The sequence below is a fragment of the Humulus lupulus genome, chromosome 3 (assembly GCF_963169125.1).
Source record: "Humulus lupulus chromosome 3, drHumLupu1.1, whole genome shotgun sequence".
Taxonomy (NCBI): domain Eukaryota; kingdom Viridiplantae; phylum Streptophyta; class Magnoliopsida; order Rosales; family Cannabaceae; genus Humulus; species Humulus lupulus.
The window spans coordinates 259951697-259979097 of NC_084795.1; the positions used below are offsets into that span (position 1 = coordinate 259951697).

A 27401-nucleotide genomic window follows, 5' to 3' on the forward strand; every position below is an offset into this window, starting at 1 on the left:
TGAGGACGTGCGAAACTAACATGGAAGAGATAAAGTTGACTTATATATAAATATTAAGAATAACAATATGAAGTCATGCAAAAAAAAAAGATTAAATAAGTTGATATAGAAATAGAGAAAAAGTCACTGCCATATGACACTAAATCCATAAATATCATTGTAATTAAATTAATTAATTAATACACCTCTTAATAACATTTGTTATTAGTATTATTATTTATATATGTATATATATCAAATAAAACAGAGTCTTCTATTTCTAACAACGATCAAGAAAGACCCTTTCTAATGGATCTCAAAAGCTCCCAAGATCAACGTCAACCCAAGTCCCAAAAACTCCAAATATTCTTTGTTCCCAAACGAGATGTTCGTTATGCGTTAGCTTTATTCATCATAATAATCTCTTCCTTCATTATTTCAAGACTTGTTGGCCCTTTCGATCGCGGGTTGTTCAGGTTTCGCTTCGGCTTCTTGTCCCCGCCGATTCTTTCCAATAATTCTAAAACGTCGTCGTTGGATGGCCACTGCTGTGATTATTCGTATGGGAGATGGGTTTGGGATGAGACTCGTCTTCTCGAGTCCTACAACGAGAGCTGCCAATTTCTCGACCCCGGATTCCGTTGCCGCCAAAATGGACGGACCAACGAAGATTTCCGCCAGTGGCGGTGGCAACCCGACGGCTGTGATCTTCCCAGGTAATAATAAGATTTTCTCGGAGCTTCCAAGATTTTTTTTTGTTGCATGTGCATGGCTGTCTTTTGTTTATGTACTTTTATTCTACTGGCAGCTAGCTTGCCCTAAACAGTTTTTTTTTTTTTGGGTAGAGGTGAACTTAGGTTAATATTGAAAGTTTGCCACGTGTCAGTTTATTTAACAATACTTTCCGGGTGAGGAGGAAGATGAACATGGATCCAACTTAAGTTCATGTTCATAGTATTTTAACTATATAAAATTTCTTATATGACTTTGTATGTACGGAAAAAAGAAGAAGTCACTACTCACTAACTAGGGCACTTAACACACCTATTAAACAAAATATGAAGTGGTACTTATACGTAGATTTGTATGGTAAATATGTTGATATTGTTTTCTGTATGTACTGTATTGATTCTTTTCAAAAGTAATAATAATATATACATGAACATACGACATTGTATTACAAGTTACAACGATAGTTTCAAAGCATAAAACGACAAACTACCTGTTTTTTAACATTTTTTTAAATATTAGATTTAACGCCAGCGATTTCCTAGAGAGAAGTCGAAATGGACGAATAGTGTTCGCAGGAGACTCCATTGGAAGGAACCAGTGGGAATCTTTATTGTGCATGCTAGCTCAGGGAGTGTCCAATAAGTCGGCAATCTATGAAGTCAATGGCAAACCCATAACCAAACACAAGGGCTTTCTCTCTATGAGGTTTACCGAGTATAATCTTACTGTTTCGTATTACAGAGCTCCTTTCCTTGTCATCAATGGCCGCCCACCCAAGAATTCGTCCAAACAAGTGTTCAGCTCTGTTAAAGTTGACCAGTTGCACTGGTATTCCAAGTACTGGATGGGAGCTGATGTTTTGGTCTTCAACGATGGGCATTGGTGGAACAAGGACAAGACAACTAACATGTATGGCTGTGTGTGTATGTATATATATATATCAAACACATGCACACAAAATTGATTGCAATTAGTGATAAGAATCTGCTCGTATTAATGTTTCAGGGGCTGCTATTTCGAAGAAGATAAAAAGATTAATATGACGATGGATGTTATGGAAGCTTTTCGAAGATCCTTGCAAACATTGAAATCTTGGGCAATAAACAGTCTTGATCCTGAAAAGAGCCATATATTCTTTCGTAGCTACTCCCCAGTACATTACAGGCAAGTATCGTAAGGTAATTTCGAATAATAATAATAATGATGAAGTGAATAGCTCAAGAAGATTATCGAAATAGAATGAAACATGTTCTATTTTTAAGGACTAAAACTTTGGTTAAGTCGGGAAATAATAAAAGTTAGTCACATCTAGGTAGTTGTGGTTCGAACCTCACTACCCCACTTTAGTTGAGATACTTGTTGAACATAATATTATATTGAAAACGATAGTAGTATTTATAAGCGGAGAGCTCTTGGGAAAGTAAAAAAAAAGGTTTTCTTTCCATTGACATGTGCAAATCCCGAACATAAACTTTGTATTCTTGGGAATTTAACCTAAAAAATTTCTTCTTTTTCTTAAAGAAAAAGGAAAGGAAATTGGATTGGTACAGAATAAATATGAACTGTTTACATGTATATATATGTTTTCAAGGTTGTCCTGAGCCCCAGTGGACTAATTACATACAGGAGAAAGAATAAATGTATGGCTTTGTAAAATTTGCAGGAACGGCACATGGAATGAAGGAGGCAACTGTGATATCCATGTAGAACCAGAAACAGATTACCAGAAACTTGAATCCGATCCACCCTATAATCAGATCATGTATAACGTGATCAAACAGATGGATTATGGAAATTGGAAGGTCAAGTTCTTGAACGTCACATATCTAACAGAGATCAGGAAGGACGGTCACCCTTCCAAGTATCGCGAACCTCGAACCCCACAATTTTCTCCACAAGATTGTAGCCATTGGTGCCTACCTGGAGTACCAGACACATGGAATGAACTTCTTTACGCTCATCTACTATCGAAAGGATTCAAAACCAAGTGAAATAGTAATGTAGAGAGTAGAAGAAAAATACCTTTATAATTTGGAAAAGATTTTCAGCTTCAACTGTACATAGTCAAGGATTAATTATACTCAGGCCAGTTCCTCTACACTTCCATCAGAGCTCTCTTCACTAGTTTCCATTTCCTTTACCTTCTCAAGTTGCCTCAAGAGGTCCAACCTTTCAGATCCATACGTAGAGGGTATCTGTCAAAGAACATAACAGTGAAAGCTCATATGCGTTTCAACTCCAAGAAAGTATTACAAAACTACAAGTCTTCAGATTTGATAAGTCACTCACCAGAGATGGTACATATCTCTGAATAGCAGCCAACATAGCTGCATGCCCGACTGCAGTAACCTGTTGGAACATTTGATTCTCCCCAGTCAGTTTCAGTAGGTCAAACAGCTAGTAGATTTAGTCTGAAATTGTAATGCGTAAATACAAAAGATTGTTGATACTTTAATGTGTGATGATGGAGCAAATATGAATGATCTATTCTTCTACCAAGCGAACCCTTCAAAACTTAAGGAATTCCCAACCAATCCTTGAACCTACTGTGCCTTCACCAAATCATTAATAAAAACCTTTTAAAAACGTCACTATTGGCACATGGTACTCTTACCGAAACAACATAACTACTAATCCTTGAGATTCATTACGTTAAGATATACATGATTCAGAAGACATAGTAATCTTTAAGAACGAGGTTAAGAAACTCCCTAACTAGATTAATATTGCTTTCTAAGGGAACTTTTATCTCGATTAATACTGGAGAACTACTTATATGTACGGTGATTGCACTAATTTCAGACTAGGGAAAAAGATGTATTTTATAGAACAAAATAAATAGTCAATAAGGATTCATGCGTTATATGATAATAAAAAGATTTGAGAAAGTATCTCACAGGAAGAAGCATTAAAACACCAATAGGAACAACTGATGCTAAGTCAGTCCCAGTTCTTCGTAGTGCTTTCTTCTCTTTCTCTGTTAGTTCATCTCCTATCAGGGCCCTTCTAAGCAATCCCATTGAAGCACCTACGTCGATAGCTAGAAGTTGTGTTCCTTGCCAGACATCCTGTCAAAGATCATATGTTTTCTACTAATTTAATTGAACAACAATTTTCAACTATTTCTTGCCAGGGAGAAAAAGGGAGGGAAGGAGGAGGGGGGAGAGAGAGTCATACTGTGCTAGCTTCTTTTAGCTTGTCAAATGATTTTTCAATAATATTTTCTTTCTTCTGAACCTGGACCAATTGAGTGGATCCAGCATCTTCACGATATTTATAACCATCGTTTGCAATCTCAATATCCTGCTAGAGAAATGTAGGATAACAATTAATTAAAAGTATCCAAGTGATAAACTCAATGTCTAGTAGAAACAAGTTTTCACATTACTTCAGTTCATAAATTCAAAAAACCGTGTAATTGTAAAGTAAAATACAACGGCCAGATTCATATAATTGCTCAACTCCAATGTTGAGGTCTAATATTCAAATCTTCATACCAAATAATTAATAATATAACGAAAAAATTACAAAGTCTCTCTCCGTCTCCCGCTTGCTACTTCTTTTAAAAAATTATTGTCTTTATTACAAAAATCTCACTACATAAGCACATAGTTGAAGTTGATTTGGCAAAAAAAAATCATCATATTCCTAAACGGAAACTTATGGAAGGATCTGGTCAGCAGCTCCTTTTTATTTATCTTTTCTTGTACTTAATTTCATAGTAAGGATGCCGAAGATGCTTCATCAAAGTAATAAAGAAGTATACAAGACAGTAACAACTAAGAAGCACGTAATGTTAACCAAAAAAAAAAACACGCTACAACTGTATGGAAGAACAAGTCTGATTATGCCTACCTAGTTAACGCTAGTCCCTTACAATCATAAGTAACAATTAGCTCATAAACTTTCTAGATCCAATTTTCAACAGTATTAGTTCAGAAAAACCTGAGGGAACAGTACGTAAAGTAACACCATTAGAAATATACTATACAAGTACGACTACAAAAGCACAAAATATACCTCCTCATTATCTGACTGATCAGCAGTTCTTTGAACCCGATTTTCAAGTTCTATAAGCTCATTTCTTAGGAGCTCAAAACGGTGGATTTCATTTAGTTCTGATTCTGCAGAACTTGAAGCAGTCTGCTCATAAAATTCATTTTCCTGCATATAATAAACAAGCATTAGAAAAAATTTGGATTAAACAATTTCACCAATTTGCAGCAGCAAAATATATCATCAAATATAATCCACTTAGTAATGATGCAACAAAAAGGCAAATGATAAGTTCGCTATGCATTTATGTCATAGATCATGTCAGAGATAGATGACGTACTGATTCGTCCGAAGTTAACACAAGACTGGGTTTCCTAGTTGAAGGCCGCTTAAAGATGCTCCACTTACCACGATTTTTACCACCAACTCTGAAGAATATTAACTTACTTTAATGAAAGAGTCGTGATTTAATAACCTTTAATTATTATAGAAACTAAATGTAGCTCCACTAATCGCACCTGTCATTTCTATCTGCCTTGACATTACCACTCTTTCTTTTTTTCCCTTTTAAAATTTGTTGTTGCTCACTAACAGGCAGTTGGGAATGACTGTCGTCAATCCCCTAGACAGAGAAGGAAACCAGTGGAATCCAAATAAATAAAAAGTCATGGAAAACAAACAAAAGTTGTGTAATTACACATAGAGTGCCAATGAAGGATTTAACGTTTAGAGTGAATGGAATTTAAAAGTGATTCCTGTGCATTTTGTTAGTCAAAGAACATAGCGTCTGTTTTATTCATTTTGCATATAGGTTCCCAACCTATTTGTTTTTGGCATTTAGTTACCTAAAATATTGTTTCCTTGGTGTCCCTTCGTTATTTTACATTTTGCATCCAAAAATCCATTAGGATATGAAAATTTACTAAATATGATATGTATATATATTGTGCGATTGATCCCTCATATTTCACCTGTTACGATTTAGTTCTAGATATTTTTATAGGAAAATTCACTAACACTTCTTGATTGTTGTTAATAGAAAACCATATATAAAGGCATCACAGGGGGTTAAAGAAAAGATTAAAAAATCAGTAAAATATACCACTTAGATACATTATTATTTTAATCATTGTCGTACTATTTTAGTATAATCAAATCTCTCCATGATTAAATGAAAATTTAATGAAAAATATATTTTTAGTCAAGTTTTACTTAAGTGCATGTTTGTGTAATATTTTTAATTTTAGGTGTTTTAACACAATTATTTTTGGTCCCAGAGTATGAAAGTTATTTCGACATAAATTAATGACAGTAGAGAAGTCCTTTATATTTTGGCAATAGATTTTCCAATAAAACAGTGATTTTGCACTAGCTAATCCTTTGGAAGTTTCATTCATGGTAGTTGTTTGGAATGTTGACAGATAATAAGAAATCACATCCTATGATTTGATTATAGCTATTATTTCTTAGTTTACTTATTTATAGGATTTGTATTTAATTGTGTTTGTTATATTTTATTATGTAATTTATGGTATGAGTTGTATAAACCCTATAAATATACCTACTGTATAGATGAAAAATATACTGAAATAATAAAGATTATTTCTTCCATATCGTATTCTTTATGGAAGAAAATAATTTAAAAACCTAAATAAATGTCGGGGATCCTTGGCTAGAGAATTGTCTACCTAAATGCCAAAAAATAAAAATAAAGGTTGGGGAATAAAATGCAAAAGTAGTAAAACATAAGAGATTAAAAATGTTATTATCTAAGCAAAGATACACATTATTAAAGTGAATTCAGGCATTAGATGCAACAAGAACAAGTGGTTTTTTTCTCTCCCCACATTTTCAATATATACTTCAGCAAAAAAAAATGAATAGAATATGCTAGTAAAGCTACTTAGAAAGTAGTTTGTTGCTCCTCTACATTGACAAGATAATGCATACAACAAAAATCAGCACCAATTCACTGAGCAATGCCCATCTTTTTTTTTTCAAGTCATGAAATAATCGAATGGCCAACTATTCAACAAAACTTTCAGCAAACTATTTCATTTAACAGGAAAATACCTGCTGAAGAGAAGCTGCTTTTGCTCTGAAAGATGCCTCCAGAAATTCAGCCTCTTTTTTAAGTTTTCTTATTTTCTCAAGATCGGAACAAGCAGCTTTTAAATGCTCTCTTCCAGAATTAGAACTTGAAACATGCAAATCTTGAAGCAACTTTTCAAGTCTTGTTAAAGCTTCTTCAACACTTGCCAATGCCTGAGACCACATGCAAATAACACTGCATCATCAGAACCACTAAATAATTTCAAATGAAATGGCTCAGCAAGAATTTTGATGAGCATCAGAAGATAAGTAAATGTTTCCAAATCTTGTCCACTAGAACATCCATGTTTAAGTTCTCATTACAAAATTAGATGAGAAGAAGAACAAAAGTCCAGGAAAAAAAAACTAAATACACCCAAGGAGTTAGATAGTTACACAAACTACAAGCATATAGTATCAGGCACATTCTTGTTTTTAAAAATTTACAACAAAATTCCAATAATGTTGAATGACAAACATGGTAGACAGAGTGAACATTGTGATACTGTATGGAGAGTCATACTGTTTTTATTTTCTAAATCAATGCCTTTTGAATCCAATATTCATGACTTGTTATAGTATATAAAGTACTCAGGACATTAGTGGAGAACAAAAGATGTTGGGTCACCGAAATCATGGACCTAGGTAATAAAAATTCTTCATGCTAGGGTATCAGAGCTTTTCAAGTCAAACTACACCACTGGTATTTGAATACTATTAGTACAAACATTAAATAGATGAAGAATTAAAAGGTAACACTAAATACATTTAACTAAAACACAATACACATCAATAAGTAATATGAACCCTTTATTTATAAGTCCAATTAAGTTAAAAAAGAAAATCACACGAGGAAATTTGGATCAAATTATCACAAATTTCATCAAAATATATTGAAATTTGAATAAACTCAATTGAAGAATAACAAATCTACCTTGTCAAATGAATCCAAGTCTTTCTCAATTGACGAATACTCTTCACCTCCAATCCTCCCATCATAATTATTTATCTTGCTGTCCATATTTTTATCCCTGCATTGTATGTTAAAAGCAACTTTTCAAGATGAACCAATATAATTTATATAAATATCATGGTCAGACCAAAGAGTGCATAAAAAGTTAACCCCTCTTTTCTGTCCTCCAAAATTTCCAAGCTAAATGTCTAATGTACAAAAATTGCACTGTTGGTGTATTTCTATATGTCACAGTGTTGAATCTGAGAAACATGGAAGGGGGAAGGGGTAGATTAACATTTTTCAGTAGCTTACTTTGATATCTCCAGTTCTTCCACGCACTCCATCAACTTGTTGTGCCTAAACATTAAAGAAAGAAAATATTTTGTTGAAATAATTAAATTAGAACCAGCTCTTAGTGTTCAATGACAATCAAAACATCAATTTGATTACCCTTTAGACAAGAACTTTGCTGCCTTAACATTAGAAGGGTTCTCCAGCCATTTGCTATACTTGATAAAACTTTGCATCCAATGAGAGCATACATCTAATACTTGCAGTATCGCCTCAGTGTTTGGAGGACCTTCCCATTTACTTTTGTGGCCATGGGACTCTTTAGGAGTACCAACAATGCCTGGATAAAATGGAAGCCAGTCCAACTCTTCACAGACTACCTATGTAATTGAAAAACATTTTTAGATACTATAATTTATACCATGAAGCACATTGGACAGTTAGTGGTAAATGCTGACCTCTACATACAACTGATAAGAACTTATTGATGACAGCTGAGGATAGTACAAAACGCTTCCCCCAATGAGAAATCTGTACAAAGAAAAAAAGTACAAATAAATAATTAAAATACTAAAAATTAAAAACCAAAGTTGAAAAGTAAACTGCATTATCTGCACCTTACGAATCCTTCAAGTGGACCATTTATAACATCAAAACCATTAGCAGATAGATAGGATTGTGTACTTCTGCCCAAGGCAATAAAGAATCCAAATATAGCTAGATCTCTTTCTAAAACCTGCATTAAAATGGTACTGATTTTTAAATAGGTATCAATTGTATTAAAACATTCAACTGCATCAAAAAAAATTTAGGCCTCTACACACAACCCAGCATATAGACGTACACGATTTACATACATATGCTCCCTAGATCTCTATGCTCAAATTAATTGTAGTCGCAAATCACAATTTACAACATCCAAATTCTTTCCTACTAATCCCACACCATAACCAGGATTTCAATTTCTTTATCTGTATCCATATTACTTGCATATTATAACAATTGATCACAGTTTTTGTTCATGCTTCCATGCCTACACTTAAAATTCTGAAAACCAATGATACATATTTATAGTAGTTTTATTCATGAATCGGGATATTCTTTGCAGTGCAGATTAATAAATGTATCAACGATGATGGATTCCAGATTGTTCTAATACTAAGTTTGAACTTCTGAATAATATGCACCATCTTCAAAGTAACTCATTTAGAAGTTTAAATAACTAACCTCAATACTTTCAGATGTTGTTAGTCTTGACCAAATTTTCTCCCTATCAATAGCACGCTGCAATTGTGTCTGAACAAGATCCACCCAGAAAACAACCTCCTCTGAATCCCGGTCATTTTTAATCCTACATGCTACAGCCCGAGGACCAAAGTGAACAAGAAACTCTCTGAGCAGACCGATTTCCTTTACAGAATGATAAGCCTCGGATATAGGTATAAAATCAACCAGCATGTCCATCAATCTACCAGTTATATCTGGAATTGTACTAAAAAATTGTGCGCAAGAAACTTTTGCAGGACCAAGTTTTGTAATTGCAGCATTGCATGTCAGTGCAAGCATGATCATTGATACATCGGTTGAATAAATAGCACTCGTAGACAGACCCTTCCCAGATCTGACAGTAATTTAAAATAACATTAGTTCTGCATTCAGTTTGTAAGCCAAAATACACAGCAACTGGTTTGATAGCATACACAGAAGTTGCAGCAGTAAAGCGTGAGTCCCCTTCAATATAGTTTACAAAGGATGTAACTGCCTTTGTAACTTGGTCAGACCAAAACCACTCATATGCTTCTGGTTGCTTGGTTGATAATTTTTCCCTGATGGAGCTCTCTAGGCAAGCCAATTGCCGCAGTAGACTGTGTCAGTGAAAAAGTTAAACGTTCTGAATAGGCCACATGGAAAACAAAAACAGTGTATAAAACGTAAATAACTAAAGTAAACAGGAACCCTAATTACAGATAACTATAACTGTTTCGAACAATAACCTGCATTCATATACTTTTTTGTTGTATTCCAACAATAGTAAACCAAAATGCCACCTTCACGTTCATAAAATGTATTATTTAACTGTTAGTAATGTTTGTCTTTAAAATTGTGAGTATCCAAACTTGAAATTGCACATATAACACCACAAATCTGGTGAGTAAAAGAAGTCAAATCCTTAAAGTCTAGCCAGATACTCTCTGACAACTGAAAATAAAATAAACCTTTGATGGATAAGTCGTTACTATATTGATGAATAAAGCATTGATAATTTGGTATACCATTGTCAATTAAGTTGATGGTAGATATTCTAATTGATTTAGTTTCCTATAGTTTCCAAGAATATCTTCTCTAATTTGAGTATAAATATGGATTATATTTTCAATGAAATACACGTGAATAAAATATCACTTCTTATAACATGGTATCAGAGCTTTCTTAGATTGGTATTCGAAATTTAAAATTAGGGTTTATCACAAAATTAGGGTTTGGTATTTATCTTTCTTAGGGTTCCTCTTTCAGAAATCATACTTGGAGTGCACTTGGGTTCTCATCGCTAGCACAGGAGGATTGCCCAGCAGGTGACCATCCAAACCTCGAATTCCGGAGTCTAGATTCGTCATGAGTGGGCCCCACATGACACCAACAGCTGCTCCGTCCCCCATGCGCCAGCATGTGTGGGTGTGTCTGACTAGTTTTTTGACTCCAGTCAGTCTCCACAACTTTCTTAGCCCTTCTTTGTCTTGTTCTCCGGTGATTCTCCTCTATTTGTGGTTTGGTATTTCTCCCTACCTTATGTTTGGGTGTTTTCTTTTTTGTGTTGTTTTCTTTCTGCCTCGTCTTTCTCCATATTTGCTTTTTAAGGTTATGGCTAAGACAAAATGAGTGGTCATGTCTGATGTGGTTCCTGTGATGTCTAAAATTATGGACCATAAATTGTTTGGTTTGAATTATTTGGACTGGAGTAAGACTGTTTGACTTTATTTAAGAAGTATCGACAAAGATGACCATTTGACAAATGATCCTCCTAAAGAAAAAGATGATTCGAGGCAGACATGGTTCAGGAAAGATGCTTGCTTGTTCCTTCAAATCCAAAATTCTATTGACAGTGAGGTAATTGGCTTGATCAATCATTGTGAGTTTGTTAAAGAACTAATGAATTATTTGGAATTTTTGTACTCTGGAAAAGAGAATCTCTACCGTATGTATGAGGTTTGCAAAGCATTTTACTGTGTGGAAAAACAAGATCAGTTCCTTATAATCTACTTTATGACATTTAAAAAGACGTATGAGGAGCTTAATATGTTGCTGCATTTAGTCTTGATGTGAAGCTTCAACAACGCCAGTGGGAGCAGATGACTATTATGAGCTTTCGAGCAAAGCTCTCACCTAAATTTGATTATGCTAAGGCACAAGTTCTTTATGGGTCTAATATCTCTTTACAAGATGTCTTTAGTCGTCTTCTCCGCGTGAAAATTATTCCATTTGTTCCTCTTAATGGTGCTTTAGTAAGTCGCAATAATAATTATGCACCTGGGAAATCTCCTCCAAGTGGACACAAAGGAGGCAGTTCACAAGGATTTGAAACTCGAACGCCGGATTCTAGAGGCACTATTAGCAACTACTGTAAAAAAAAAAAAAAAAACTTGGCCACTTTGAGTGTAGAAAGCTACAGATTAAAAATTAGCAAAAACACTCTAACGTTGCTGTACGCCCTGGATTTCCCACGGGCTGTTTAGCAGGACGATCCTCGGACTAAACATGATTTAGCCCGAGGCTCCCACAGGCCAGAGGCTTTATCTTCAGGACGGGCCCTTTCTAGCTCGAGGGGATGGAGTTTCCTGCTCCTTCTTGTTGTTCCAGGAGCTGGGAACAACATCCGACGACCACTGAAGGATAAGCTCGGGTTATGGATTGCTCCGGTAGCGAGCTTCTCAGGAAGCTCTGACCCTATGGGAGGTCAACACGCAAGATAAACGTGCATAATCCTGCCATCACGTGTCCGATATCCCCCTGACTTCTCGGACACGCCGCAAGAACGTGCGTATTCAGACACCCACAGATGGGTTGGGCCGTGCGGCCCATTATCTCCTTCCATACTGATTAGACCACACTTGTGTGTCAGGTTTAGGAAGTAATCATGAATATCACAGACTTGATATGAAAAATGGTAAGGTCACGGGATGACCTCCCTACCAATTTCCAGGTGCCTTCTCCTATAAATATGGAGACCCTGGGAATTGATAGGGGTTGGAAAAAATAGTCTTGTAAGAACTATATATTTTGTAAACCAATTACCCAGAAAAGATCAATAATATTGACTAGTGGAGTAGAAGGATTTTAACCTTCGAACCACTTAAAAAACGTGTTTAGGGTCACCTAGTTCTTCTCACAAAGATTTCATATCTGCGGCGGTTCTACTTTTAAGTACTAATCTCTTTCTCTTCTTCTCTTAATTACCTGTTGCCGAAGAACCGCGTCAACAGTTGCATTTACTAATGATGCCTCTGACAGATCGGTCATTATCTCTGCTGATGAATTTGCCAAGTTCTCACATTATATTATCAAGAATCACTTGAGTCTTCATCCCCTTCAGTCACTTCTATTGCTGATTTAGGTAAACATAATGCATGTGTTCATTCCTCATCCTCTAAATGGGTCATTGATTCTGGTGTCACAGAACATATGACAGGTATTTCTAGTCTCTTTTCTTCTTTTCAGTCTTCTGCTACTACTTCTACAGTTACTTTAGCCGATGGGTCACCATCGTGTGTTCGTGGGTCTGGCAGAATCACTCCTACTATAATGCCCCAAAATCCCTAATGCGGTTTAACGATTGGATTAGTAGGCCGGGAGGACCATAATTGATTCAATATGCCATTAAACTATTATATGCATGTTTATGTGAATTATATTATAATATAATGTTAAATACATGCATGTGGGTCCACATTTCATCATAGAGGCATTTTGGTAATCATTGAGGACATAATTGTGTATTTTCATGCATGTTGATGAACTATTGTTGAGGCCACATCATAATGTGAATTTGTTCGAGCCATTCAGCATGAGACGATCTTTGATTGCAGATTAGCGGTTAAGTCATAACGGGATTAAGTTCGAGACTCGGGATGAGTCCCGGGGTGATTTAATGATTAGAGCATTGCTGGGAATGGTAACGGAATATGAATTATTGGTATTTGAGATTTTCGAAAATAACGAAAATTGAAGAGTGTTAATTATGATTAACGAAATAGGTGGGAAATGACAGTTTTACCCTTGGGAGCCTTTAGAAATTTTAAATGACCTAGGAGCAAAATAGTCTTTTCACCCCTAAGATATATATTAGCCATTTGGGTTGTAGAAACTTACCAAAGCAGAGCACCTCTTCTCCCTCATCCGATCATCATTCCTCCTCTTTTTCTTTTTCAATTTTTGAACCCCAATTTGAAGAACCAAGCTAGGATATCAAAGTTTGGAGCTTAGAACTTTAGTTCATCCATTGAAGAAGACTCCATTCAAGCTTGAGGTAAGAATTCAGTCATAAAACTTTGGTTATACTCTGTTTTTCTAATGGTTTTCAGTTAAGAAATTTGAAGTGATTAGTTGTGAATCAATAAAAGTTTTTGAGTAAGTTCACTAGGGTTTTGATGAGGTGGTGGTATGGATGAAGTTTTGGGGTTAAATGGCATGTTTGAATGATGTTTGGGGTTAGTTTGGAAGCTTGGTTTTCAAGGGAAGTCGCAGGGGAGAAGACCAGAAAAATCTGGTCCTGTAGGTGGCGCCCCAACGCTAGGCAGAGCAGGGAGGTGGGTCTCTTTGACTTGGGGCAGCGCCCCAGTGCTACCTAGCAGCACCCTAGTGCTAGGTCAGCTTCAGCAAGTCCTATTTTTAGGGCTCCGAATGACTTTGGGGGCTCGGAGATTGGTTCCTTTGCCCCATTTAGGTGGATTGGGAGTCTCGAGAGCGCGGGATTGATCTCGGGAGTGAGGTTTTAGACTGTGAACCTTTTATTGATTTACTTTATTAATGGATTCCAATTGGTTATGACTAGGTGACCGCTAAGGAACTAAAAGACAAATCGTTCTCAAGGGTTGTTCTTTAACTATTTTTCGCTCGAACCAGAGGTAAGAAAACTGCACCCCATATGTGACATGCATGTTTATTCTTGAAGCATGTTGAATGTTTAAATGTGAACATTGATTGCATATCGAATGCTTAGCAAATCTTGCTCACTTGTGCATAGCACTGACTAAATAGTCAGAAATGACAATGGTGTCGGTATTAACTGTGAAGTTGTGACTCATTAGTCAAGTTCGGCCGTAGTACTGAGCACTGGTCACATGGTATTGACTCATAAGTCAAGAACGGTCTTAGCGTGTTTAACACAAGCCAGCAAAGATTAGATCTAATCGACATCTGCATTGAATGACTCAAATGAGTATAACTGCCGGACCGACCTCAAGTTCGATGAAAACTAAAAGCGTTTGTCTAGTCTAAGGCTAGTCACTTAGAGCCAGGGCTAGAGAGCCCCAACGACGGTTTAGTCACATGGCTATGGGTGTTGAGCTCGAAGTGACTTACTTAGCAGTCACTCATTTGATTGGAGCCAGGGCCAGAAGGTTCAAGTGACTGAATTGTCACATGGCTATGGGTGCCGAGCCCTGTAGTGACTTGCTCGTCAATCACTCAGTATGGTTTACCAGAACCTCAAGTGTTAAATCACTCATCTGATTAGAGCTATACGCTCCTTCATGGTTAACGTAACCACAAAATGATATTTACTCATCTGTTCAGAGTTATAATGATCATCATTTGATAATATTTATATGCAATATTGAGTTTTCTTGCTGGGCTTTGGCTCATAGGTGCTATGTGGTGCAGGTAAAAGGAAAGAAAAACTCACCCAGCCTTGAGTGGAGAGCTTAGGTAGTGATGTGTAAATATGCGGCCGCTTGACTACCACGGCCAAGGAATTTCTCTTAAGAACTAGGGGGTTTACCCTATTTTTCCCGCTTAGGTCGGTGGATTGTAAATTTTAAAATGTAATGACCATTTTGGATTGTAAATAACTTGTAAACGTTTTTATGGACTCATGAACAGTTTTATGTTTTAAATAAAATATATCTTTTCCTATTTGATTGGTTTTTCACATTAACCTGTTAATAACACCTAGATGCACGTTTATAACTAAAGAACTCGATTAGCGAGTTAAGCACGGTTCAAAGTTCACAGTAACAGTCTTGGAGTATCCAGGGCGTTACACCTACCCCTCTACTTTCTCATTCCTTTGTCTAACATTTACCGAATTTATCCTTTAATTTGCTTTTGATAAGTCAGCTCACTTATAATCTTAACTGTCGTGTCTCATTCTTTCCGGGTCATGGTCATTATTTATTTCAAGATCTTATGACGAAGAAGAATATTGGTAAAGGACACAAGACTGGAGGCCTCTACATTCTTAATACATCGCCACCAAGTTCTATTACCTGCTCAAGTGTCACTTCTCCTTTTGAGGCTCATTGTAGGTTGGGTTATCCATCTCTCTCTCTACTCAAGAAGCTTTGTCCTCGGTGTCTTCATTTAATAGTGAGTCATGTCAGATTGCAAAACTTCACCGTTTTAGTTCGAATCCTAGAGTTAATAAACGTGCTAGTGTTCCTTTTGAATTTGCTCATTATGATGTTCTGGGTCCTATTTTGTCTAAACTCGAATTTAGGTATTTTGTTACATTTGTAGATGATTATTCTCATGTAACTTTGTTATATTTAATGAAAAGTCATACTCAGTTGTTTTATTTGTTTTGTGCTGAAATTAAAACTCAATTTAATGTTCCCCTTCGTACTTTGCAAAGTAATAACACCAAGAAGTATACGTCCGCTTTATTTCAGCCTTATATGACTCAAAATGGCATCCTTCATGAAACTTCTTATGTTGATACCCCTCCCAAAATGGTATAGCAGAACGTAAAAATAGACATCTTCTTGAAACTGCATGTGCTCTCTTATTTCAAATGCATGTTCCTAAACCTTTTTGGGCCGATGCAATTTCCACAACATTTTTCTCATTAATTGCATGCATCATCTATTCTTCATGGTGAGATACCTAACAAAATCATTTTTCCCAAAAAGTCATTGATTCTTATTGACCCTAAGATATTTGGTAGCACTTGTTTTGTTCAGGATGTTCGTTTGCATGTTACTAAATTAGATCCCAAGTCTTTGAAGTGTATCTTCCTTGGTTATCTCGTCTTCAGAAAGGTTATTGGTGTTATTGTCCCACTCTTAACAAATATTTGGTCTCAATTGATGTTAATTTCATGGAAAATACAGCTTATTTTCAGTCTTCACCCATTCTCACTCGTCAAGGGGAGGAAGATGATTTGTTGCCCTATTCTTCACATCCTCTACCCTTGTCTCGGAACCAATTCCTATCAAGCCACTTATTCTTCAAGTTTACTCTAGGCGTCAACCTCTTGATTCATGTCCTGCACCTACTCCTTCATTGTCAGATCCGATCCCAAGCGACGATCTTCCTATTGCGTTACACAAAGGTAACGTCAATGCACTTATCACATTTCTTCTTTTGTTTCTATTAACCACTTGTTGTCTTCCTCTTGATCTTTTATTGCTTCTCTTGATTCTATCTCTATTCCTAAAACTCATGAAGTCATATCTCGTCCTGGTTGTCATAATGCGATGATACAGGAGATGAATGCTTCAGATGACAATAGTACTTGAGACTTGGCCGATTTACTTTTAGGAAAATGGGTTATAGGGTGCAAATGGGTCTTCACCGTAAAGGTCAATCCGGATGGATCGCTCAATTGAAAGCTCGTCTTGTCGCTAAGGGCTATGCTCAAACTTATGTGGTATATTACTCTAACACTTTCTCTCTTGTTGCAAAGTTGACATCTGTTCGGTTGTTTATTTCAATGGCAGCTGCTCATCATTGGTCTTTACATTAGTTGGATATCAAGATTCTTCATGGTGATCTTCAGGAGGTGTATATGGAGCAACCTCTTGGTTTTGTTGCTCTAGGGGAGTTAGTTCGAGTTTTTCGTCTTCGAAAATTTTTATATGATTTGAAACAAAGTCTCCGTCATTGGAAAATGAAAAATTTAGTGTGTTGAAAAGCAAGTCTAGCCATTATGTGTTCTATAAATAATCAACTGCTGGTATCATTCTTTCAGTTGTATATGTGGATGACATTGTTACTACTGAAAATGATATTAGATGAAAGTCATCTCTTAAATCTTTCATTCATACTCTATTTCACACGAAAGATTTGGGAGTGCTCAATTATTTCTTGGGAGTTGAGATTACTCGGAGTAAACAAGGTATCTTTCTATCTCAAAAAATATGCCCTTGACTTATTGACTGAGATATGAAAATTGGGAGCAAAGCCTTGTAGTGCTCCAATGTCTCCTAATGTGCACCTTACAAGAAATAGGTAACCATTTGAAGATCCTGAAAAATATCAAAGGTTGGTTGGGAAGTTGAATTACCTTACCGTGACTTGTCCAGATATTGCATACTCAGTAAGTGTTGTCAATCAATTTATGTTATCCCCTAACAATTCATCAATCGGTAGCATTAGAACAAATTTTGTGTTACTTGAAAGGAGCACCAAGACGAGGTATCGTGCATGCAAATCAATGCAGAATGGGCAGGTTCTAAAATGGATAAAAGATCCACTTCAGGTTATTGTATTTTTGTTGGAGGGAATTTGGTCTCATGGAAGAGTAAAAAACAAAATGTTGGTCAGAATATAGGGTTATGTAACAATTTGTGTGTGAGATAATGTAGATATGAGTTGTTGACTAAAGTAGGACTTAAAACTTCAGTACCAACAAAATTGTGTTGTGATAACCAAGCTGTTTTTCATGTTGCATCTAATTTTCACGAGCAGACTAAGCACATCAAAATTGATTGTCATTTTGTTCGTGAGAAAATTCAAGAAGGCTTGATTTCTACAGGATATGTGAAGATTAGAGAACAACTAGAGGACATCTTCACAAAATTTTTAAATGGGGTTCAGGTTGACTATCTTTGTAACAAGTTGTGCATAATTAACATTTATGTTCTAGCTTGAGGGAGAGTGTTACAATGTAAATGTATAGTATCTATTAGCTGTCAACATGGTTTTAAAAAACGGTCGAGGCATATGCCTCGAGGCGCGCCTGGAGGCGAGGTAGTAAAAAAACGCCTCTGAGGCGCCACCTCATAGAGTGGCAGTGAGGCGGACGATTCTGAGGCGAGGCGGGCTGAGGCGGACTGAGGCGTATGCCTCATGTTTCTGCACTTTTTGGCTGTTTTATTGCCTCACACGTGGGACTTTCTTAAAATAGTGTTTTGGGCTTTTCTTTTAACTAAATGGGCTTAAAGTTTGAGCTTATTTTATCAGATTTTAAGTTAAAAAAAAACCCTAATTTCTTCCTAACCTTCTCACGACAATCCCCTCTTTTCTTCTCTACCATCATCTCACCGCAGCATCTCCCCTAATTTCTCCCCTCTCTCCATCATCTCACAGCAGCATCTCTCCATCATCTCATCTCAACTCTCCCTCACACTCTTCATTTCTCTCATTTTCACGCAAGAAACTCTCTCCTCACTCATTTCATGCATTTTATGCTCTCCCTCACACTTTTCTTCTCTACCATCATCTCACAGCAGCATCTACCGATTAGTGCATTTTATCTATATGATTTTAAGACTTATATAACTAGTACTTTTATGACTTTGATATGGACTTATGTGTTCTTTGTTATGAATTCTATGAAATTTCATGAATTTTAGGATATTTTATGAATTTTATTATATTTTATTTGTTCTTATAGTTGAGGCGTACGCCTCGTTGCGCCTCGAGGCTTACGCCTCGCGGTACTAAGAGAAAACGCCTCGCCTCGCGATTTCGCCTTTTAAAACCTTGGCTGTCAATTAGGTTTATTGTAGATATTCTAATAGATTTAGTTTCCTAGAATAGCTTCTCTAATTTGTGTATAAATACATAGTTATATTTTCAAGAGTAAATTCTTATTTGGTACTATGTGTTTTATCGAAATACAAATTTAGTACCCTCTGTTTATGATAATTATCAATCGATACCCTCTGTTTACAAAAACTACATAGTTTGGTACCCTCCGTGTGTTTTAATTTTTAATATTCCCAAATTACCCCTTATTTTAGTGATTTATATGATTTTCAATTGTTTTATTATTTTTAAATGATTTAAATATATTTTCAGAATTCATAAAATAAAATAGATGTTTAATTAAAATTACCCCTTATCGTAATTATCGTTGTAATAATTGTATCGATTGATAATTATCGTAAACAGAGGATACCAAGTTTGTATTTCAATAAAACACAAAATCTCAAATAAGTATTTACCCTATTTTTAATAAAATACAAGTGAATAAAATTCAATTCACTTCTTATAACCCCATTAAACACATAAAACATAATTTGACAGGTTTCTTGGCAATACTTAAAAAGGTAAAGAATGCAGAAACTATTTTTCAACATGAAGTTATTCAGTACCTTCTTTGAACAAAAATGTTTACATCTCTGTCCCTGCCATCACCTCGAGAAGCAATCTCAGTGGCAGCTTGCAGTAAAGAGTATGTAGAAGCCTGAGAAAATCACAAACCTTCAGAATGCCTCAGTAATGTTAGGTTAGTAGTTAGAAGCTTAGTACATCAAGTAAGTTGGTCAAAAAATAATGCAAGTAAAGTTAGCCTTCATGCATAATTATCTGTATGTTGCAAGTGGGAGATGAAGGCTTTGACAGCAATAAAATTATTATGATAATTACTGACAAGATTAATGGTGAGAGTGATCCTTGATGGCAATTGTTGGATACATTTCAAGATAGGTAGCAACATCAATCTTTTGGGCATAGGCCTTTAGTGGCATCACAAGTGATTCTAATCATGATGGCAGAAACAGCAATAATAGTAATATAGAGAAAACAGTAACAGAGGTAGTGTGCGTACATAAAAGGCTTTGAGGAAGGTTGTGGCAAGTTGAAAAGGGAAAATTACTCAGGTAAAGAGTCATATATGCAATTTGATTGGCCTTTATGAACATCAAAACAGGTGCCTTAATTAAGAAAAAGCATTGATGAAGGAAAGAGGTAGCTACTCACTACAGCGAATACTGTATTTTATGGCCAAACCAGCTACAATAGCATTAGTCTCCAAGATTAGTCGAAACACATACACTCATACAAAGTTAATATAACAGTGAATTTTGTAAGCTAATTAAATGAAACAACATTCATGGTATCAAAGTCCACTTTATTATATAGGAAACCCCGTGTGAAGTATAACTCAGCAAGTTAATCCACTTAAGAGCATGAGATAGCAAACAGATGGCATGTGTGATAAACTTCCCCTAGTTTATGATAATACCTGATACGATAGTGATTTCACCCACGCATTTCTGTCAACACCAATCCAAGCAGTTGAAAACCAGGACAATTTTGAAAATGAATTTTGCTCTTTAATTGCTAGTTCAAAAACCCTTGCCGTGTCATGTAAAAACTGAACAAGACTGTCGCTGTCGTCACTACCACCCTGCAGTGACCGATTCAGTTTGACCCTCATTTCCTCAACATCACTCCTGGTGCTTGCTTGGGGAGTTCCATTGACAGTAACACCATCATCAGCAGAAGCATCTGGAACCATTCTTCTTGACCTTCGAAATGTCAAATACTGCTTCCTGCATCCCACTGGTTCAAAATTAAGACTATGATTGTTGTTCTCCAACAAAGCAAATCTTATAAGGCATCTCTTCCTTGAATTGCCCCAACAACTCAATAGGTGATCCAAGTCAGAAACTTTTTTGCAGGAATAATGCATTTTAGTTGGCTTTGGTGGAAGCCATCGATTTGTAGAGCTGGAGATACAAAGCAAAATTATCATCAGAGAAAATAGACCAAAAAAAAAAACACTACAACAGCCAAGATTGAAAGCTATAGTGCATACCAAAGCCATCCTGAAAGCTATATCCCAGGACTTACCCAAACCAAAATTCTAAATTCTCACATGTTCTGAAAATATTGAATATGAAAGTCCCCATTTTTTCACAAAATTCACTCAAACCCACAATAACTTTACCATTTTCACGACGCTTTAACAAAGTAAATATCACGTTACATTGAGCTATAGAAAATTACTATACCAGTTAATAATTATCGATTCTAATACAATTCCTCTTTTCTCAGCAACCAAACAGAAAATTTTCACAGCATATAGATTGAGAAAGTACTTCAACAACACAAACGCAAGCAACAAAATTGAATAATAGAGTTGCGAACAAAGGAAAATAAATAAATAAAAGTGGGAGAAAATAGAGACCTTGACGATAGAAAACTGTGTTGGGTAAATTTGGCTGCCATAAATGAGAAAGAGAAAAACGAAGGGAAAGTCTGGTTGGATTCTCACGAAAATTCATAAAATGGTAGAAACTGCTTAAAGAAGAGTCGGCTCTTGGCGAACGAAGTTTGTGAGAGAGGGAAATGTGGTGACGTGGCGAAAGTGGTCTATCCGTAGACGTGGAGAAGCGAATAATCACAGAACTAAAAACGACAATAATCAAACTCTTACCCTTTTGATTTATTTCCTTTAGCCAAAACATTTTTTTGTTTTTTAAATTGCAAAAATCTCTCGTCAGATTTTGATATGATTGAGATAATCGACATTAAAATAAACAAGAATATGCATGCTCTCCGCAAAGTTAAATATAAATATAACAACATGATTTAAAAAAGTTAATACCACTTTTATTTTCTCTAATTATCTATTTCACCTATATATTTTAACAAATTATTTTTTACACCATGCATTTTGTAAAATAATTCAAATAATTCTTAAATCTAATTTTGATCAAAGTTTTTTTTGAAGTATCACAAATAATTAATTAAACTAACAACTCAGAGCATAAGTACAATCATTAAGTCTAATAATTGTGTTGTTACATTCTGAAATTCTGTATCTAGTAATTACCAAATTAATTAAACCATGTAAATTAATTAAGGTGCAGAATGGTAATTAAATGTTGAAACAGATTTCAAATTTGTCGGAATAGAATTCAAACTTATCACAACAGAAACTGAACACAATAAAAAGACAGTGCAAAAACAATGAAGAATACAACGAATTTTTACAAGATTTAGAAACTCTTTCGGATAACTTACTCATTGGGGTCACGCCCAGAGAATAAAACTAATTAGTAAAGAATCACAAGTACAAAATATTGACTTAAACAATACAAGACTCCCTCTTGAGATTTGCCACAACTTTGTTGTACTTCTCTTCACTAATCTGATCTTGATTGAAACGCTCAACCACTTGAACTCCCTTCAATGGCTAGCGAGTACTTGCATCCTCCCGACACAAGACTTATAAAAATCATCTCCCGAAGACTATAAGAATTGTGTTTAAATTACAACATATATTCACTCATGAAAGTAGTATAAACTCACCATAAAACTAAACACTCATTTTACTATAAAATCGCGTGAATACAATGATCTTGAATACAAATAAGGAACTCTCACGAATATTACAATTCACTCACAAATTATGCATCCAAGAGTTCACATTTTCTCAATGCCTTAGAAGCCTATTAATAAAGTCTATTTCATGCTTAGAAAGACTGATAAAGAATCTCCTAATAAAAGTAAGAATATTTGAAGATATTCTAGATTAATGAATATTTGTCATTTTTAGATGATTCTGATCCGACAGATACAGATTTGGTGGGGACAGCTAATATATGTGTTAGATCAAATTGCTCAAGATATAAATAACATTAATTACTTCAAAGATTTAGTTTCCTGAAGTTTATTACCTTGAGTAGCACGAAAAATAAAAGACAAATATTCCAGAAATGATTTTAAATAAGCACAGAATATTTGCTTTATATAACGAAGATAGAACTTCCCTTTATAAACATAATGTAATAAAATCAAGCTAAATAAGTAATTATATAAAAATCTTATAAACTAATTCAAGCATTTAATTTCAAAAATCACAATAATTGGAATTTAAAATTATTTTTTAAATAAAAAGATATTTCTATAAAATTTGACAATTTTAGAATTTACACATTCAATTTTTTGTTTATCAAAATCATATGATCTATTTGAGTTAGGGGTGTTCATAAAACCGCCCACACCGCACAAACCGCCTACACCGCACCACACCGCACCGCAATTTGCGGTTTAGAACCCTTCGCGGTGCGGTTGCGGTTTGTATTTTTGCCAAACCGCGCGGTGCGGTTTGCGGTTTTAAATTTTATAAATGCGGTTCAAACCACACCACACCGCATCATTATATATATTAACTTATTTATATTATTTTTTTCAATTTTACTACATTTAAAGTTAATGCATAAATATTTATATAGTATAATATAATATACACAATATCTAGAAAAAAATATAATGTTTCACAGGATGCTAACACATATTCTACTTCAATCTAAAGATATTCCTCCTTAATTAAAATAATATTTACTATTAAATTACATTTTTTATATGTTATTAGTTTGTTATATTTTTATTGTTTTACTTAAAGTTTATTAACTTGTTGTACATTTAATTATTTTGTTAAACACTCTATGTTATGAGATTTATTTTGAATATTTCTTAATTATAATATTTAAATGTTAAATTATTTGGCGATAGGTATAAACCGTCCACACCGCACCGCACCACACCACATTTTTGCGGTGCGGTTTGAGGTCTATGCGGTGTGGGTTACGGTTTGGAAAATTGTTCAAACTGCATATGAGGTGCGGTCCAAAAAATTAGAGAAAAACCGCACCACCCGCACCACGAACACCCCTAATTTGAGTCATTCGCCAAAACACATGATTCAAAAAGTAATTTATCAAAACACATAGTACAAACAAATAATGAGACAAAAGAAATTGTATATATTATTTATTTAATGACATTTTAGTTTTTATTTTTCATCATGGACATAGTAGTATTTTAAATTTGCATTTAAACTTTATATATTGAATAAAATCTAATTTCTAAATTTGAAACCATATTAAATTTTCTCAATAAAAAGCTGTGGTAGTTTTGTAAAAAAAAAAACTGGTTTTAAGGTGAGTTATGTAATTTAAGAGAAACATTTTCATAACTTATGTAATTTAGTCAAAATAAATTTTAAAAAGACTTTAGTAGATAAATAACAAGAATAACTACATCCTACAACATATTATACGTAATAATTTTAGTTTTGTTAATCAAATTTTAATATAGACATATGCTAACATTATTACCAAAAATAACTTTATATGATGTTATATTTACAACTTAATGTTACTAATTTTAAAATAATTGATAGTATGAAATCATCTTCCCTAAAAAAAATCATCTTGGAAACTTCCTTATTTAAAATTTTTTATTATTCCACTTTTTTTCCACATTACATGAATCCCTAAATTGATGTTGGATGATTTGATTCAAATATTTCGATATCGACTGCAATATTGCAACTATTACGGCACCGACAAAGAAAACTAAGGTAGTCATTCAAAAGAAAAATGGTTGGAGATTGAATTGTTCGCATGGGAAGAGGCTTTCTAACGCCCATCCAGGAAGTAGAAGAAAGGCGTGGTGACAAAGGTGATTACGGAGGGAAGCTTGTCACCAGAGACGTACATGCAGATAAATCCTGATAGTGATCAACTCTGGAAAAAAAAAAATGAAGGTTTGATTAATGGGTTACTACTTTTTTTATTTGCTGTAAGAGTGCCCCATCAAACACAGGGAGGGGCCTTGGAAATATATTATTACTATTACATAAAACACATACAGTGAAATAAAATGACATAGAAGGACCTTGTAGGTCATTGTACCTCCAAACCTTGGACAACGTCAGTGAGGAGGGATGGACACCCAACATATAAAACAAAGAAACATAACATTACGAATAGAGCAATAACAGATAATGACCAGTTAACAAACTACTAACTAACTAGTTCCAACACTAATGGCCAGTTAACAAAGCCTAGACTAATAATCACTTCATGGTAGATACACAGGCTTGTAGTAATTGAGAACTTGGCTATCTGTGGATCGCTAGTCTAACTCCCTTGACAGTCCATGTTTCTCTGCATATCCAGCCAAATTGTACACCATGTAATTAGCTACGATGAATTTTTTGTGATGTCATGATTTATAAAATTATGACAATAATCCTACATTCTCCACATTTCTTCTTCTAGTTGGATAGGAATATCTTCTTTGGAAGCGTTGCCCCAAAATGCCTTAATCACTGCCAGGCAATCACTTTGGAAGACAATATCTGTGCACTTCATTTCCCATGTCGTCTGTCGATTTAGCTTCAACTAACATCGGATATGTTTCGGGAATATTCCTGGTCACCATTTTTATGATCTCCCGATGATGGTATTGATAAACCACCAAGAAGATCCCAACGCATCACTCGGCCAAGTCAGAAGTATATGGACTAAGTCCTAAGCACATGATCTTTGAATGAAGTTCTAGTCTTATCTTTAGTGGAGTCCTAGTCTTCAGCAAGTAGTTATCCATGCAATGTTATTTAATTATGAAATAATATTTATTTTTCTTAGTGGTCTTAAGAGTAGGAAGAGTTGTTAGATAGTTGGTTTATTTAAACTCATTTGATGAATAAAGAAGGCCAGCTTTTGAATCCAAACAATTGTGGTCTGTTTTCACCCGATGATAACAACAATATATACTTATATATTTATATATAGCTTTGATTGGGACCTATCAGTGGTATCAAAGCAGGTTTCAATGACAACCAATAAAGAGAGAATTGAAGCATTAGAGGTTGGGCTCGCGCAGAGTCCTCACGGGAATGCAGAGACTTGAGGAATCGATCGGCCAATTATCGGACTTCATTCACAACAATGCGGAAAGTGCGAACAACAACACCGGCGGACGTGGACCAACTAGGACACAACGGGAACAGAGTGATGGCTCCCAGCAAGCGTTCTCTTCAAAAATGGCAAAGCTAGAATTTCCAAAATACTCTGGTGACGATCCCACTGAATGGTTCAATCGGGTTGCACAATTTTTTGAATTTCAGGGCATAGCAGAAAATCAAAAAGTTTCTCTAGCTTCTTTTCATCTTGAAGGAGAAGCAAATCAATGGTGGAAATGGCTACGGCGTGCTTATGAAGAGGAAGGTCGCATGGTGATTTGGGACACATTTAGGGAAGAGTTGTGGGCTCGTTTTGGACCAACTGATTGTGAAGATTTTGATGAAGCTCTTGTTGTGGTTTTATGCCCTAATTAAAACTCAAATTCTTTGTAATCTCATTTTATTATCAATAAAAGAATAGAAATCATTTTTTGACTTGGTCAATCACTTTGCTCACATGTTTTATTTTCATGATTATTTGTTTAATATAAACTTCTATTAAATCTCGAGCATATAGCTAATCTTATTTATAGTGACATAATCACAGTGGAATATAAATATGATTATATGTTCAAAATAAGTTAGTCCTAAGATTAGTCAGTGCACATGATTTACACTGACTTGCCAATCTACGATATGATCTACTTACACATTATAGTGTTATGTTCTTTCCAGAACATTAGCAAAGTAGATAAGATCAGATGTATTTGTTACATTGGACTGGACCGATATTGACAGTTGATAAGATAAGTAAACATACTGTTATTATCTATTCTAATCATATCATATAGTTGACCATAGGTCAATTCAATCTCAATTTTGAGTGGTTAGTGTTCTCCAATAAATTAGCATTGGTGACGTGGCAAATAATCTCTTGACACGTGGCTGATACCTGGAAGCGTCTGCTAGAGTATCGACCAAGAGACACAGTAGAAGCAGGGCAAGCCTGTCTTACCCGCGACCAGTCTGGTCGGTAGTTCCGCACACAAGGCAACATTTATGGGAAGATCTTTATGAATCCCGAAATTATCTCATACAATCTTCTAGATACCCGATTATTCAGGGAAGAATATCTGTAACAATCTCTTGTAACCCTCCTTGAGCCTATAAATAAGAAGAGATAGCTCAAGGGAGGGGGGGCTTTTTTCTTGGACTTTGGAATCATAGGAAGCAATAGTAATTCTCCAAGTAAACCTGTATTGTTCTTGAGAAGAGTGTGAAACTCATTGAACCCTGGTTCTTTGATCACCCTTCTGATTTTATATCAATATTATTCTAAGTGGACGTAGGTCATTACCAGATCCTGGGGCCGAACCACTATAAATTATTGTGTTTTCTTTACTTTTGTCATTGCGTTCTTCTCTATACATTCGTCCATATCAATCACGTTTTGACTCTGTGTCAGTTGGCCAAATCGTGGGTCAACATTAT

The 27401-nt window shown here is 35.2% G+C and overlaps 2 protein-coding genes across 6 annotated transcripts; one reads left to right on the forward strand and one right to left on the reverse strand.

The window, feature by feature from the left end:
- Nucleotides 1-273: 273 nt before the first annotated feature.
- Nucleotides 274-2809, forward strand: LOC133823842 (protein trichome birefringence-like 9). The gene is made up of 4 exons (XM_062256693.1): nucleotides 274-695; nucleotides 1231-1620; nucleotides 1717-1875; nucleotides 2375-2809. The coding sequence occupies exons 1-4, from the start codon at nucleotides 289-291 to the stop codon at nucleotides 2700-2702; spliced, it is 1284 nt and encodes a 427-aa protein (XP_062112677.1). The 5' UTR covers nucleotides 274-288; the 3' UTR covers nucleotides 2703-2809.
- On the reverse strand, nucleotides 2133-21558 carry LOC133823841 (uncharacterized). Of its 5 annotated transcripts, none has more exons than XM_062256688.1 (19): nucleotides 21399-21558; nucleotides 20451-20937; nucleotides 19579-19670; nucleotides 9745-9909; nucleotides 9272-9665; nucleotides 8662-8780; nucleotides 8503-8575; nucleotides 8204-8424; nucleotides 8066-8110; nucleotides 7733-7829; nucleotides 6781-6972; nucleotides 5226-5329; nucleotides 5048-5135; nucleotides 4732-4875; nucleotides 3889-4017; nucleotides 3609-3779; nucleotides 3001-3060; nucleotides 2734-2906; nucleotides 2133-2631 (listed from the first exon to the last, which is right to left on the reverse strand). In XM_062256688.1, the coding sequence occupies exons 1-18, from the start codon at nucleotides 21437-21439 to the stop codon at nucleotides 2793-2795; spliced, it is 2736 nt and encodes a 911-aa protein (XP_062112672.1). In that variant the 5' UTR covers nucleotides 21440-21558; the 3' UTR covers nucleotides 2133-2631; nucleotides 2734-2792. The 5 variants fall into 5 exon arrangements, with proteins under 5 accessions (XP_062112672.1, XP_062112673.1, XP_062112674.1 ...); XM_062256689.1 differs by having other exon boundaries at nucleotides 3889-4014; nucleotides 21399-21555; XM_062256690.1 differs by lacking the exon at nucleotides 21399-21558 and adding an exon at nucleotides 21223-21388.
- Nucleotides 21559-27401: the final 5843 nt, after the last annotated feature.

What these genes read in the sequence shown, in the direction of transcription:
- LOC133823842 (XM_062256693.1), top strand. Translation starts at nt 289, where the DNA reads ATGGATCTCAAAAGCTCCCAAGATCAACGTCAACCCAAGTCCCAAAAA. An exon ending in GACGGCTGTGATCTTCCCAG is followed by an intron (nt 696 to 1,230) that starts GTAATAATAAGA and finishes TTTAAATATTAG; the next exon opens with ATTTAACGCCAGCGATTTCC. An exon ending in AAGGACAAGACAACTAACAT is followed by an intron (nt 1,621 to 1,716) that starts GTATGGCTGTGT and finishes TTAATGTTTCAG; the next exon opens with GGGCTGCTATTTCGAAGAAG.
- LOC133823841 (XM_062256688.1), bottom strand. Translation starts at nt 21,439, where the DNA reads ATGGCAGCCAAATTTACCCAACACAGTTTTCTATCGTCAAG. An exon ending in CCACTTGAAGGATTCGTAAG is followed by an intron (nt 8,576 to 8,661) that starts GTGCAGATAATG and finishes TTCTTTGTACAG; the next exon opens with ATTTCTCATTGGGGGAAGCG. An exon ending in AAGCAGCTTCTCTTCAGCAG is followed by an intron (nt 5,330 to 6,780) that starts GTATTTTCCTGT and finishes TTCTCTGTCTAG; the next exon opens with GGGATTGACGACAGTCATTC.